The following is a 13,339-nucleotide window of genomic DNA, read 5'->3' on the forward strand; positions in this document are numbered from 1 at the left end:
ATAAATTAAATTTCTTATTTTATACAAATACATAAAGTTAACAATCATAATCATTTATTTTATTGAATTCCAAATCAAACATTATTGTTAAACACTCATTATTTTTCAATAGGTAAAATTGAATTTCAATCGAACTCTTAAATTGTATATCAGATAAATATATTTCTTTTCAAATGCTTAAACATACAAAATAGTTAGCAAATATTAATAGTTTCAAAGAACTCTTATTGCCTCCTTTTCTATGTATCTTTTATAAATATCTTAAGAATTAAAAAAAAAAATCTTTTCATCTTTATATAAAGAGAATATTACAATTAATTAACTATTTATTTAATCAAAACATTATTGCACTACCATAATGTGTACAAAATAAGATGTAATCCAACTAACTAGTTCATACATTTTTTAATTATAAAATAAAATGATTCAAGTGTTTCAATAAGATTATGTAACATTAGTGTGACAAATAAAAATATTACACTTTTTAAAAATAAATACTAATAATACAAAATGTATTTCAAAATGAACTCATCCAATAAACTAGTTCACTCGTCTTTTTTATTTAGTAAATAAAATATTCAAATGTTTTAATAAAATTACGTAACATTAGTGTCACAAATAAAAATATTATATTTTTTAAAATAAATAATAATAATACAAATTGTATTTCAAATTGAACATATTTTGAAGAAAAAAAATTACATTGAATAAAAATATTAGTTAAGTTTAATACTAAAAATTAAGAAACTTAAATAATAATCGAACTAGTAACTTTTTAAGTTTGTTACTTAAATTACCTAATAAGTAAATTCATTTACTAATTATAATTTTACATAAAATTAAAAGTAAGTTTCATCTCACTTAAAAATACTTAAAATTAAATATACAAAAATTATAACCATGGGTTGTGCTAACCTTATTTTAACAAATAAAAAATAGAACTAAAATTAAAATTAAAATTGAATCATACCCAATATGCATGTTTAAAAAAATTGTTGTTCATATTAAATAGAAACACAAAAAAACTATTTTCATAGCATTTTAATAAATTAGTGCAAGTGGATTTACTTAGACAGTATTTTAATATATATTGTATTCTCCATTTTGTAAGTTAAGTAATTAAGGTTTTCAATTTTAAGTTGGGATTAATCAATTTTCTCTAATAATTTTTTGGAGGATAGCACATGTAAAGACAGTGTTCATTACTGCATATTGTTGACCTTAGAAAATTAAAACATGTCCTATTAGGAATAATCTATTGTATTAAGATTAATCTTCAATTGAATCAATATTTTTTTAACCATTTGGATTGGGAAAGATTGATTAGGCTTGGTTGATCATCAGGAATTATTTAAAGAAAAACTTTATATATTACCTATATTTTTAATTATCAAACAATAAAAAATTTACATATAAAATATATTATAATTATTTAACTCAAATAATTAAAAAACCTGATTTTTCATACAACAAAATTTTGATTTGTTCTTAACTTTCATAAAACTCAATTAATCATCGCAACAAGAAATAATTGGGGAAGAAAATGTGGGAGTGAAAATGATGTGAAACAATTTAATTCATTGAAAAAATAACAAATTTTATCTCTTCTCTATCTCTAAACTCTTTATCTTTTCCCAATCAATGATTCGGTAATCCGTCGTTCCCCTCCTCTAAATTCCCTCCTTATCACACCTTTAACCCACACACATCAAACAAATCTCAAGGGAGGGATGACCATTGACCCATTTTGAATTAAATTGAATCAAATGTAAATTTTCAAATTAGATGAAAAAATGAAATTTAAATAGGAGATGGAATCTCCAATGAAATTAGAAAAAGATTAAAAGTTGAAATGATAATTAGGTTATTGTAGGTCCAAAATAGAAGAAACCCATTAGCCATTTGACAGAGATCTTTATTTTCTATAAAAGGAAAAAAGAAGATGGGATAGCAAAATGATATCCATCCATGTGTTTGTGGGGGGTAAAGTAAAGTCTTCTCTTCCTCCCATCCTTTGGGCATTTGGAAAGACATGAGTACTATAGTGATGTGATGATGACAGCAAAAACAATAATTACAAATATCACTTTCATTTTATTTTATTTTATTATAAGATATTTTTGTTATACAACCACCATCATAACAACACCACCACACAATCATATACCAACTTGTTTGAATCATAGATTCTTTTATTATTACAATATTTTTTATTTTACTTATTTTTCAACATTGAAGCATGGTTTCATTTCAGATTTCTAAATGGAGCCTTGTTTTTAGCTTTTATTTTTTTTCTTTTTTCTTTCTTGTATTAAATATTGTGTTCTAATATGTACACCTAATATTACTAATTTGATAAACATCAACTCTCATACAAGAAAAGAAATCATTTACAATGTTTAGGCATTTCTATGCTTTGGTTGCTTACATAATTTTTTATATGGGTCCTACAAAGATTCTTTCTTTTTAGAGCTTAAATTCCTCGAGGAATCTACAATTGGATCTTTCATAAAGGGCACTCAAACATTAATATGTATATATATAAATGTAATCATGCTAAAAGTGAACAGGAAACACCATATTTTTTTCTTATATATTGATTTAATTGAAAATAATTGTAGGGGAAAATGATAAAAATTCATGCACCCCACACTCCATCTCCCACTATGAAATAAAGGAGACAAGACTTGCTTCATTCTTGTCCTCAAAACCCAATTCTATTTAAAAGTGCATAAAAAAAAGCTTTTAAGGTTTTTTTAATAAAGAAAAACTAGGAACGCTTAATAAACCAAGTGATATGTTTTTAAACTAGTTGCGTATATCGTGTCTATTGAATATTCTTACTAATTAAGGTATAACTACCTAATATTTGGAAATAAGATGATGTCGTCTTTATAAAGACATTTTCAAAATTTAGACTATTACATATGCTTTTTACTCAGCATTTAAGGGAAATTTTATTATTATTGTGAGTTCGGTAATAATGTTTTGTTTTCTTTAATTTTTTTAAATAAGAGTTTATTATTTGAATAAGTTGTAGTATGATAATTTCAATAGGTTTAGTTTATGTTCTTTATTATAATAAAGTAATAAACATAAGTTTTTTTGGGATGGAAAACGGTTAAAACCATTTAATTAAAATCTTAAAACTGGGAGGATCAGAAATCAAAGCTAGACAAACTCTAGCTATGATTAAGATTGACAATCAAAAGACCCTAAAAAAACTGAATAGTAGCATTCATACATTCTAAAAAAATATAGATTACAAACAGAAAAGACTATATTCAAACTTAACCATCTCAATATGGAATTTTCGCATGCTATCTATCTTTATTGAGAGGTCTTTTTTCCCTCTCTCTTCTTCTTTCTCTTCCTCTAACGATAAAAGGAGATTGTATTGAAGAGGATGATAAATACTTGTTTCTCATTTTGAATTCTCTCTTTGTACGAGTCCATTCTAATTTGATATAAAGAATTATTTTTGAGAATTTTAGGGCTTTTACCTTTGTTATTTTCAACTTGAATTTCTGTATTCTTATTTTCCTTATCTTCAGCTTCAGCTTCAGACTCCACATCGATTTTGGAATCTTTTTTATCAACTTTAGAATTATCTGTTTCAGCTTTGAAATTCTGGGTGTATTTATCTTGAGTTTCCTCAACAACAACTTGAAGTTCATCTTCCATTTTAGGTTTAATCCTTTGCATTACAAAAAAAATTCTTTTCCTCTTCACCTTAATTCCCTTTATTTTCTTTCTTTCACTGCTTTCATTTTTCTCAGAATCCTTCTTGTTTTCTTCTACAAATGTTTGATCTTTGAGTTTAGCCTCCCTTGTTTCTTTTTTTTCTTTTTTGTTTCCTGACTTTTCTGTTCTAATTCTTTAGCTTTATCACATTTATTATGCAGAAAAGTGTTATAGAAAACACACATTTTTGGTTTCCATTCATAAGAGATCTCAATGACAGTGCGCTCTCCTTTTCTGTCAACAACTGCCATTTTCATTGATAGGACACTCCTAAGATACACTTCAATGCTAATTCTAGTTAAAGGCAAATGCTCTCCTCCTTCAGTTATTAGGTACATATATAATGATTTCCCAATTGTACATGCAAAGTAACTAATCGTTTCAGCATTGTACATGTCGGCTGGAATGTTCTAGAGTTTGAACCAAATCTGTGCAGTTTATTTTGAAATAAACAAAAGTTATTTATACACAATTAAGCTTAACATTAATTTAAAATACGGTTACTTAAAGACAATAATTTATACTATTTCCAACCAAGTTTAACTTTAATCAAAAGTACAAATTCATTTAGAAGATACTCTGAGTCCAAAATAAATAAATAAAATATATTGCAAATAAGATACTAGACAAATTGTGAAAGTAATTCCAAATTTTTTAAATTAAAGATAGAAGACCTGGCTATCAAGCCTTCGACTATTGTTTTTATTTTTGTAATTTATTTTAAAGTATTAATTAAAAAAGAGAGAAACATTATCAATATTTGTTTGATGTATCTAACTAGTATATATATTTTTTATATATTTATAAATATGAATTTTTTATTCTTTTAAAATTTAATAAACTAGAGCATGAGTCTCACTAGTGTATATATATATATATATATATATATATATATATATATATATATATATATATATATATATATATATATATATATATATATATATATATATATATATATATATATATATATATATATATATATATATATATATATATTTATTTTATTATTTATATAAATTTAGTTGAAATTTTAAAAGTATTACAAATTATTTTTTATTAGATAATATATTTATATTTATTTACAAAGTTATCAATATTATATAAAATTATAATTATTTTATTTAAATTATATATTTTATATTGATGACTAATAAAATTTTATAAAATTAATATTATGTATTTTATAATATCTAAATAAACATTTTCTTAATTATATATAAAATTGTGAAGAATAGATCTTACATAAACTCAATTTGATTCTAAGCTCTTATTTCGAGAAAAATAAATTTATGTGTTTTTTTTAAATAATTTGATTTTTATTGAAGTGTTAAAAGTATTGTAATTAAGAGATTACAAATCTTAGTTTTCATTTTAAGTTGAATCGGTCATTTTATTTAGAACAACTAGCATACACAAGTGTTACAAAAGCAAAAGTGCATAATAATTTATGATTATTGAGATAGTACAATTAAAATTATTTGTTTTAAATAAATAAGAAAAATGATGACATCATTAAAAATGGGAAAGCACTCTCACTTATTTTCATACTACTTTTAAAAAATGTGCACTTATTAATTTCCTTAAAAAATGGGAGTACAAATCAATCATACGTCACTCACTTACTTTCATTTTGTTTTACCACCTTGTTTTACACTTTTTCACAAACTTGATGATTATAAGAACTTGTTTGATGTTGTGTTCTTTGTAAAAAAAAAAATCATATTCCAAAATTAATTTAAGATAAATAATAAATCAATTAGGTTAAAGTATGAAGTAATGATCTTTTATTTAATATTTAACAATTTAAAATTATATATACAAGATGAATTTAATTTTTAAGGAAAATTATTTGTTTATTAGCATAGTGTACTACTTAATAAAGCAAAATGGCATAGTGGGTGTTGGTTTTTGAGTTGAGATGCAAATTAGGGTTGAGTATGCTCTTTTTGTTTTTTCTTTATCAAAGTTTTATTTAATATGAAATAACTTCATAATGGGGTTATTGAATATGGGATGTGGGGGCTATATATCCCACATAATTAGTTAACAATACTACTTTTGTTTTGGTTTTAGTAGACAAATGTTTTGAATTTCAAATCATTGAATCCAATTATGATTCTTCTAACATTTTTGTAATACTAATAAAAAAAAATATCAATATATTTATCCAAATTTATAAGTGGAAATAATTTTGTAACCCACTAAGGTAGCTCAAATGACAAGAGTCGGTATCTAAAACACCAGATATAATTAGTTCGATCCTCACTTAAAATAAAAAATGAATCTATAGGTGAAACTTCTATCTAACAAGTCAATATCCCAACATTTCAAAATTAATAATAATTATCTTAAAATTTAAAAGAGTAAAACAAAGTCTCAAGATTAATGGGTTTATGACAAAAGTAAAATTAAAAAATATAATTTCAAGAATATTTGATTTAAACGAATGTCCTCGGTTATTCGAAGGCGTTAACTTCTCGTGGGTGGATGGGCTTGATGGACCTTCTGATATCTATCCTATAAAAGATCTCGTGGGCCTTGAAGTTTTTTTAATATTAGGATTCATGCATATATTATAAAACCTATATTCATGATCCAAACACATATGTCTAAATGGATTTATTTTTACTGAGAAAGTTTATTGATAAAATAATATAAAACAGTAGCAAAAAATAAAGGAGCCCAGCTACACATAGATTATGGGCTGCTGGTTGAACAAAAACATTATTTGTCTTGTTTTAGATAAATGGTTGGCCCTAGGGCAAAAAGAATTTTAACTCTAGGTCATATAACATATATCAATATAACATTTTTTTTAATAAAGCCCATAGCCAACAAGACTATATATATTAATTATAAACCAAATTATTATTTTTAATTAATTCAACATAAAAAAAGAATAAAATATTTGTTTTTATGACACTTAAACATAAGGCAGTGTTCGAAAGAGGTAGTGTTAGGATTAGAAAAGAGAATAAAACTTAAATATTGGTTGGTTGTGTTTTTGAGAAGGTGTATAATTCTTTTTAAATAAAAAAAATTAAAAGGTATTAATATATAATGATAAAATAATAATTTAAAATAAATAATATTTTAATTAATAAATTAAATAATATAATAAAAAAGTTTAAACAAAATTATATTTTTGAATTTTAATTATTAAAATAATTCAAACATAACCCAACCTCCCAGGCTAAAGTTCAGGTGGTGATGAGCACTTATATATATATTATATAATTTTAATTTTGAGAAACATCATAGTTCCAATGTTAATTAAATAGGGCAATTTAATGTTTGACTTGTTGCAGAATTGGTATAGTCTTGTCTCTCTCACATTAAAGTGAAGCAAAATGTTCACAATAATTCAATTTTTATAATTATTTAAAATTTTGAATTATAATTCAATTTTTACAATTTTAAAGGTGATAAATTAGTTTGATTTAAATAAATTATTATATTTGTTAAAATTTTATGATTCGATAAACTTATAAATTATTTTGATTTAATAATTTATACTAACTCAATTTTTATTTAAAATTTTATAAAACTATTATTTATTCAATTAAATAATTTTATATAATTAATTTTGTAAATGTGTCTTTGTAGTGTCTTGCAATTATATTATTATTATTTTGATTAATTTTATACTTATTATATATATAAATAATAATAGTATATAATTATTTTTTTTAATTATTTTTTTTACTATTTTAAATAATTTTTAATTTTATGAGTTTCCACCCAATTTTGGATTTTCGGAGTGTCTCTATAATTGTTTGTTTTTTATTTCTATTTATTATATATTATTTTCCTTTAGTTTCAACTAAGCAATTAAAAGTAGAAAATAAGTCTGACAATGGCAGGAGTAAAACCCATGGAGGGGGTGAAAGGAATAGTTTGGGCCATAGGTAAAAAGAAAGAAAAAGATATGACAAAATAAGTCCCTAAACTTTTGTTTAAAGTGCAAATTATTCATAACCTTTCCTGTTATGAAAATGAAATTTCACTAAAACCATAGTAGAACATAAACTACTAGTAATTGAAATCTAACACCAACAGCAACAAACTAGTGTCACAAATTCACATGTCTATCGAGAAGTTAGTATTTAGACAATTTCATTTATAATTCTAACCGAAGAAGAAGATTCGACCTCGTAACTATTTCCAATATATATACACTATGTTAGGTACTTAGAAATATCAGCTTGTTCCACAAATTATAGTAATGTTAAAAACATTTGTATGAATTGATCTTCTTCTATAATGTCATAGTTGAAGGGAAGGGAAGGGAAGGGCAAATTTACAAGTTTGGTAAAGTTTTAAAAGTTATTTTGTCTTTAGTTACAATAACAAAGAAATAAATAAACCCTGGCAAGCAGATTTGGAAGTATTTGTGATTGGAGGATAAGGGACCCACACTAGTGGCTGTCAGTTGAATAATGTGCACCTTATTATAACTAGGGTTATATATATGCCTTTTTATTTTTTAAAAAATAATAATGCTTTGATCCATATTTCTACAAAGTATCACTCATTATTTATATGTGTTTTCAATCGACCTTGATATGTAGGAAATAGTTTAAAAAACAAAACAAAACAAAAAACTATTGGTGATTATTTTATTTTTCGGCTGATAGTTTGAGTATGGGTTATTTTAATTATTTTATCTTTAAAAGTATTATACATAATTCAAAGTGATGATATAATATTTAATAGTGATTAGTATATATAAAAATCAGAGAGAAGATGAAAAATCATTTTGTTTAGAATTCATAAGGTGATTTTTCTAACATTAGAATTTTTTTAAATATTAATAGTTGAGTTGGTGTGTTGTTTTTGTTCAACACAATAATTTATTTAGTTGGAACGGAATTGTCATCTCAGATTTTTTAATCAAAATAATATTTTTATTTTTTTTGGTGAGTAGTGTAATGTCCGTACTCACTAATTGTGTTGGTGACGATTTCTCGAATATGTGTTTGTCTCATTCTTTGCAGCAAAAAAAATTACATTGTCAGATTTAATGTTTTATTTATTTATTTTCTTATAAAGAGTTTTTAAATTTATCTTTTATTTAGATGTCTTTTTATTATTTATCTTTTAATCATTTTTATGAATTTATTTCCATTTTGACGATATTTTTAGATGATAAGTTATCATTTTGTAAAAAAAAATTTAAGTTGTTTATCAATTCTAGGACAAAAATAAATTTAATTGTCGTTAAAATTATAGGTAGAGATTATTCCAACATTGCTTAACTTGCTCTCATTTATCCCTCATTATTATTGAATTTAAATTAGTTTTTTTTAATTTACTTTGAAGAAATTGCGTGATTAATGAATCATTTTCATTAAAATTTTAATCTTTGTAAATTTGTATTATGTATTGTCTAAAACTTTATTGAATTGAATTCATTTAATTTTTTAGAACGTTATTTTATATTATTTACAAATTAATGTTATATATATGTAGTTTTTTATTTTATTTAAATTGAATTTTTAATTATATAAAAGATCATTATAATTTAATATTTAAAATAATTATTTTTCTTTGATCTTTTAGTGATTAAAAAAACACTCCTGTTAGAATTAGTCTGACCAAATATATTAAAATCTCGTGTTACTCTTAAATTTTATGATTTACGATTTTTAGAAGGTTAACAACTCTAATTTTAAATTTACGATAATAAAATTTACGATTTTACAAGTTTATAATTAATTTTAATTTTACAATTTTATATTATTTTACAATAAAAAAATAAATTTATATTTATAAATTAAAAAAATATATTATTTATTAAAAATATATATTAATATAATTAATTTAATAAATATAATTATTTTACAATTGTTTATTTATTATTATTTTTTTAATTAATTTATATTTAAATATATAATTTTTTGAAATTGGCTATAAATAAAATAATTAATTATATATAAATAATAATAATATATAACTAATATTTTTTAAATTAAATTCTTACGATTTTAATTAAACTCTAAATTTTATGAGTTAATTTACAACTGGACAACGTTTTTACATAAACTCTTTATTTTGACAAGCTTAGTCCGGGCATGAGAAGTGCTGGTTTACACTATATAGATATCATCGGTTCAATTTTTTTTCTAAAATTTGTCACGTCTTATTACAACCTCATACTATTATGCCAAGCGTTTTTCACTGAAAATTTAGTCAATGGTAAACACATATATTTTTTAAATATGAGATATATAATTGTCTATTTCCTAAAGGACAATATACTTACCTATTTTATCTTTTTCCATTCAAATTTAGCATCATAAAAGTTTTATTTTAAAATAATCAAATTATAAAATAAATAGTCATAAATTATATTAAATAAACAAACAACTATGTCCATAGACTCTAAAGAGCATCTAAATCATATGATTAGAAAAGTATTGCATTTTGCAAAGAGATCAAAGTTCTTACAAGAACCAAGTTGAACATGTAAGTAAATTAATATGACCATTAATAAGGTTTTATCTCTCTTAGATCTATTTTTCTCATAGATAACACTGATGTAAAATTTTCATATATTCCTTATTATCTTGCAATAGAACTTTCCAAAATTTATTTTTTTTTCTAATTGAGTTCACAATCATTGTAAATCTTTTTAACCAACTCAATTATCTTACTAAATTTATCATTTTTGATATAAGTTATTGATTATAATATCTAACAATGAATCGTCGTCCTCGTCCTCGTCCTAGAAAAGTTTTTTTATTTTGTTATGAGGTTAGGAGTGATTCCAAGATTGCCTATGAGAATTGGAATAAAAAAAATGTTGATTTTGTGTTCTTTTGACATGCTCTTTGGGATGTTTTTTAAATGTAGAAGATTCTCACAACACTATCAAAATATTAATATCCCTATTTATTATGACATTATTTATATAATTTTTTAACAAATATTAAATTATTTAATTTATTAATTTTTTTATATTTTAATTATAAGATTTAAATAATAAATATATAATAAGTTAAATTCTATAAATAATTCACCTTCTAGTAAAGCAAAATTTTGAATTTAAATAATCAACCAAATAAATTATTTTAAATAACCCCTAATTGAAGAATTCGTGTTTGTTTGCTTCTCATTGAAATAAACCATTTCTATAAAACTTGTTCATGGAAGATATGATATTTGTATCTAGTTTGAAATGAAATGTTATCGCCAACACTAACTCCAAAATTGACATATAAATATTAATGATTGATAGTAATTTTGAGAAGATTAAGATAGTTATGAGTAAGAAACTTAAAAGATTAATATATAATGATTTAAAATAAAAAATATTTTAATATTTTAGTTAATGAATTGAATAATTTGATAAATGAGAAACGTGAAAAATTAATTTATGTAATAACCAAATAGAACCAGGACTTTGGAAAAAGAATTACAATCAAACAAACCCTAACTATATCTTCTTCCAGAACCTACCCTTCTGAACTCTCTCTCTCTAAATAACCCTAAAGTATTAACTTGACATAGTACTTCTTACTCAGACTGAGAGTAGTGTTGTTTCCATTTTCAGTTAAAAACTATTTCCAAATCCTTTTATCATATAATAACCATCAGACAACAAATCATGAGTAGTACTAGTATTGCCCAATCAGATTCATTGCCGGTCGAATCAAACCGGCCGATCAAGACTACCACCACCACAACCCAATCGGTCTATCGAGGGGTCCGAATGAGAACATGTGGCAAATGGGTATCCGAGATCCGAGAACCCAGAAAAAAATCCAGAATATGGCTTGGAACTTTTCCGACCCCGGAGATGGCAGCAAGGGCTCACGACGTCGCCGCACTAAGCATCAAGGGAACAAACGCCGTCTTAAACTTCCCCCACCTCGCCGGATCATTTCCCCGCCCTGTTTCACTATCTCCTAGAGATATTCAAACGGCGGCGGCGAAGGCGGCGGCCATGGAACATGTCGGGTCAACTAGAATGATGTCGGAATCTATTTTGTCGGAGGAACTGAGTGAGATTATTGAGTTGCCTAGATTGGATATGGAGATGGGTTTTGATGATCGGTCGTCGGAGTTTGTGTATTCAGATGAGTTGGAAGATTGGTGGGTGGTGGCTACGGAGGTTTCCGGTGCCGGAGATGATGATATTGATGGTTTAATGCCAACTGCTTGTTTTGACTGTTTGGCAGGGAAATATCAATGGGGTGAGTCATGATGATGAGTGTTATTTTAATTAGTTTGTTGTGAATAAATTGCTTTTGTCACGTCCCGTCTTGTTTTTCTTTATTCCTTCTTTACTTATTATCATTGTATTAATTATGTACATTATTATCTTTGTTTTAATCAAAAAAAAAATGTTATATTTGAATTAACATTTTTGATTAAGGGATGAAAGAAATTTAATCTCATATTTACATGAATTAATTAATATTATCTAACTAGTATAGTCTTCTTGTTTATTTAAGTTTGATTAGATAAAAGAACATTAATTAGGTCATTGTTTTTAAATAACTTTGATGATTGATTTTAGTTACTAAGAGGTTAATTCTTTAAGTTTGATTAGATAAAAATAACATTAGGTCTTAAATTAACTTAGATGGAGTTGTTTATGTACTAAAAGATGAGTTCTTTTAGTTTGATTAGATACAAAATCTTAGATATGATATGGGTACAAATATACCTAATTGAACTAAACAATAAAATATTAGTTCAAACTCGAAAACACAATAAAATTTGGCTCAAACTTATTTGAAGTAGAGTTAGAACTCGAGTTCGATTTGAAATATTCACACTTACGAGGACATATTTGAATTAAACTATATATAATATAATATATAATGTGTAACATAATAAAAAAATATGTAAGTATTAAATAAAAGTTTGTGAGCGGCTATTTTGGGCTTGAGTTTGGTTCGAAATATTATCGAATATATAAGAATTCGAGCCCGAATTCAATAATTTCAAACTCAAATTAAATATGTTTTTGTTCATCTGCACCCGACTAATGATATTTAAAAATTAAACAATATTTTGATTTCGTGATTTGTGTGATATAATTGAAGAAAATATATAAAATTGGATGTAATATATTTGAGTTGGAAAAGTGAATTATTTCTGTCAAAATATTTAAATGGTATAAAGAGGCTTATGATGTAATGATGAATTATTGAACTAACTCATCAAGGAATAAGGTCTAATTATTTTATTAATTATAAAACTTTAATATTAAATATAAATAAGATATTTTAGTAATTTAATATTTCTTTTTTATCAAACAACATTTTCAAATGATAACATTATTTTTTGAAGAAAAAAAAGAAACAGAACATCAAAAAAAGGCCTAGATTTGAGCTTTTTCATGATACTATTTAAAGTTTGAGATTTAATAATAGTTTGCTGTTTGTTTTAAATATTATTTATTAAGTTTTTTTGGGGGATGAAAAAATATGTTATTTAATGGTTGATTATTAAAATAAAAAAATTAGTATATATATGGGCTAGTGCTAAGATATAATATTCATAGTGGAAGATCAATTTGTGATTTGTGTTATATGAAAAGTTAGTGATAATTGGGTGCAATGACTTTAACAAGGGTTCC

The 13,339-nt window shown here is 24.1% G+C and overlaps 1 protein-coding gene across 1 annotated transcript; it reads left to right on the forward strand.

The window, feature by feature from the left end:
* Positions 1-11,203: 11,203 nt before the first annotated feature.
* Positions 11,204-12,115, forward strand: LOC124946088 (dehydration-responsive element-binding protein 3-like). The gene has a single exon (XM_047486652.1). It carries the CDS (start codon positions 11,357-11,359, stop codon positions 11,954-11,956), a length of 600 nt encoding a protein of 199 aa, XP_047342608.1. The 5' UTR covers positions 11,204-11,356; the 3' UTR covers positions 11,957-12,115.
* Positions 12,116-13,339: the final 1,224 nt, after the last annotated feature.

This window comes from Impatiens glandulifera, chromosome 7, assembly GCF_907164915.1.
Source record: "Impatiens glandulifera chromosome 7, dImpGla2.1, whole genome shotgun sequence".
NCBI classification, from domain to species: domain Eukaryota; kingdom Viridiplantae; phylum Streptophyta; class Magnoliopsida; order Ericales; family Balsaminaceae; genus Impatiens; species Impatiens glandulifera.

Excerpts from the sequence above, each read along its gene's own strand:
- LOC124946088 (XM_047486652.1), top strand. The coding sequence starts at position 11,357 with ATGAGTAGTACTAGTATTGCCCAATCAGATTCATTGCCGGTCGAATCA.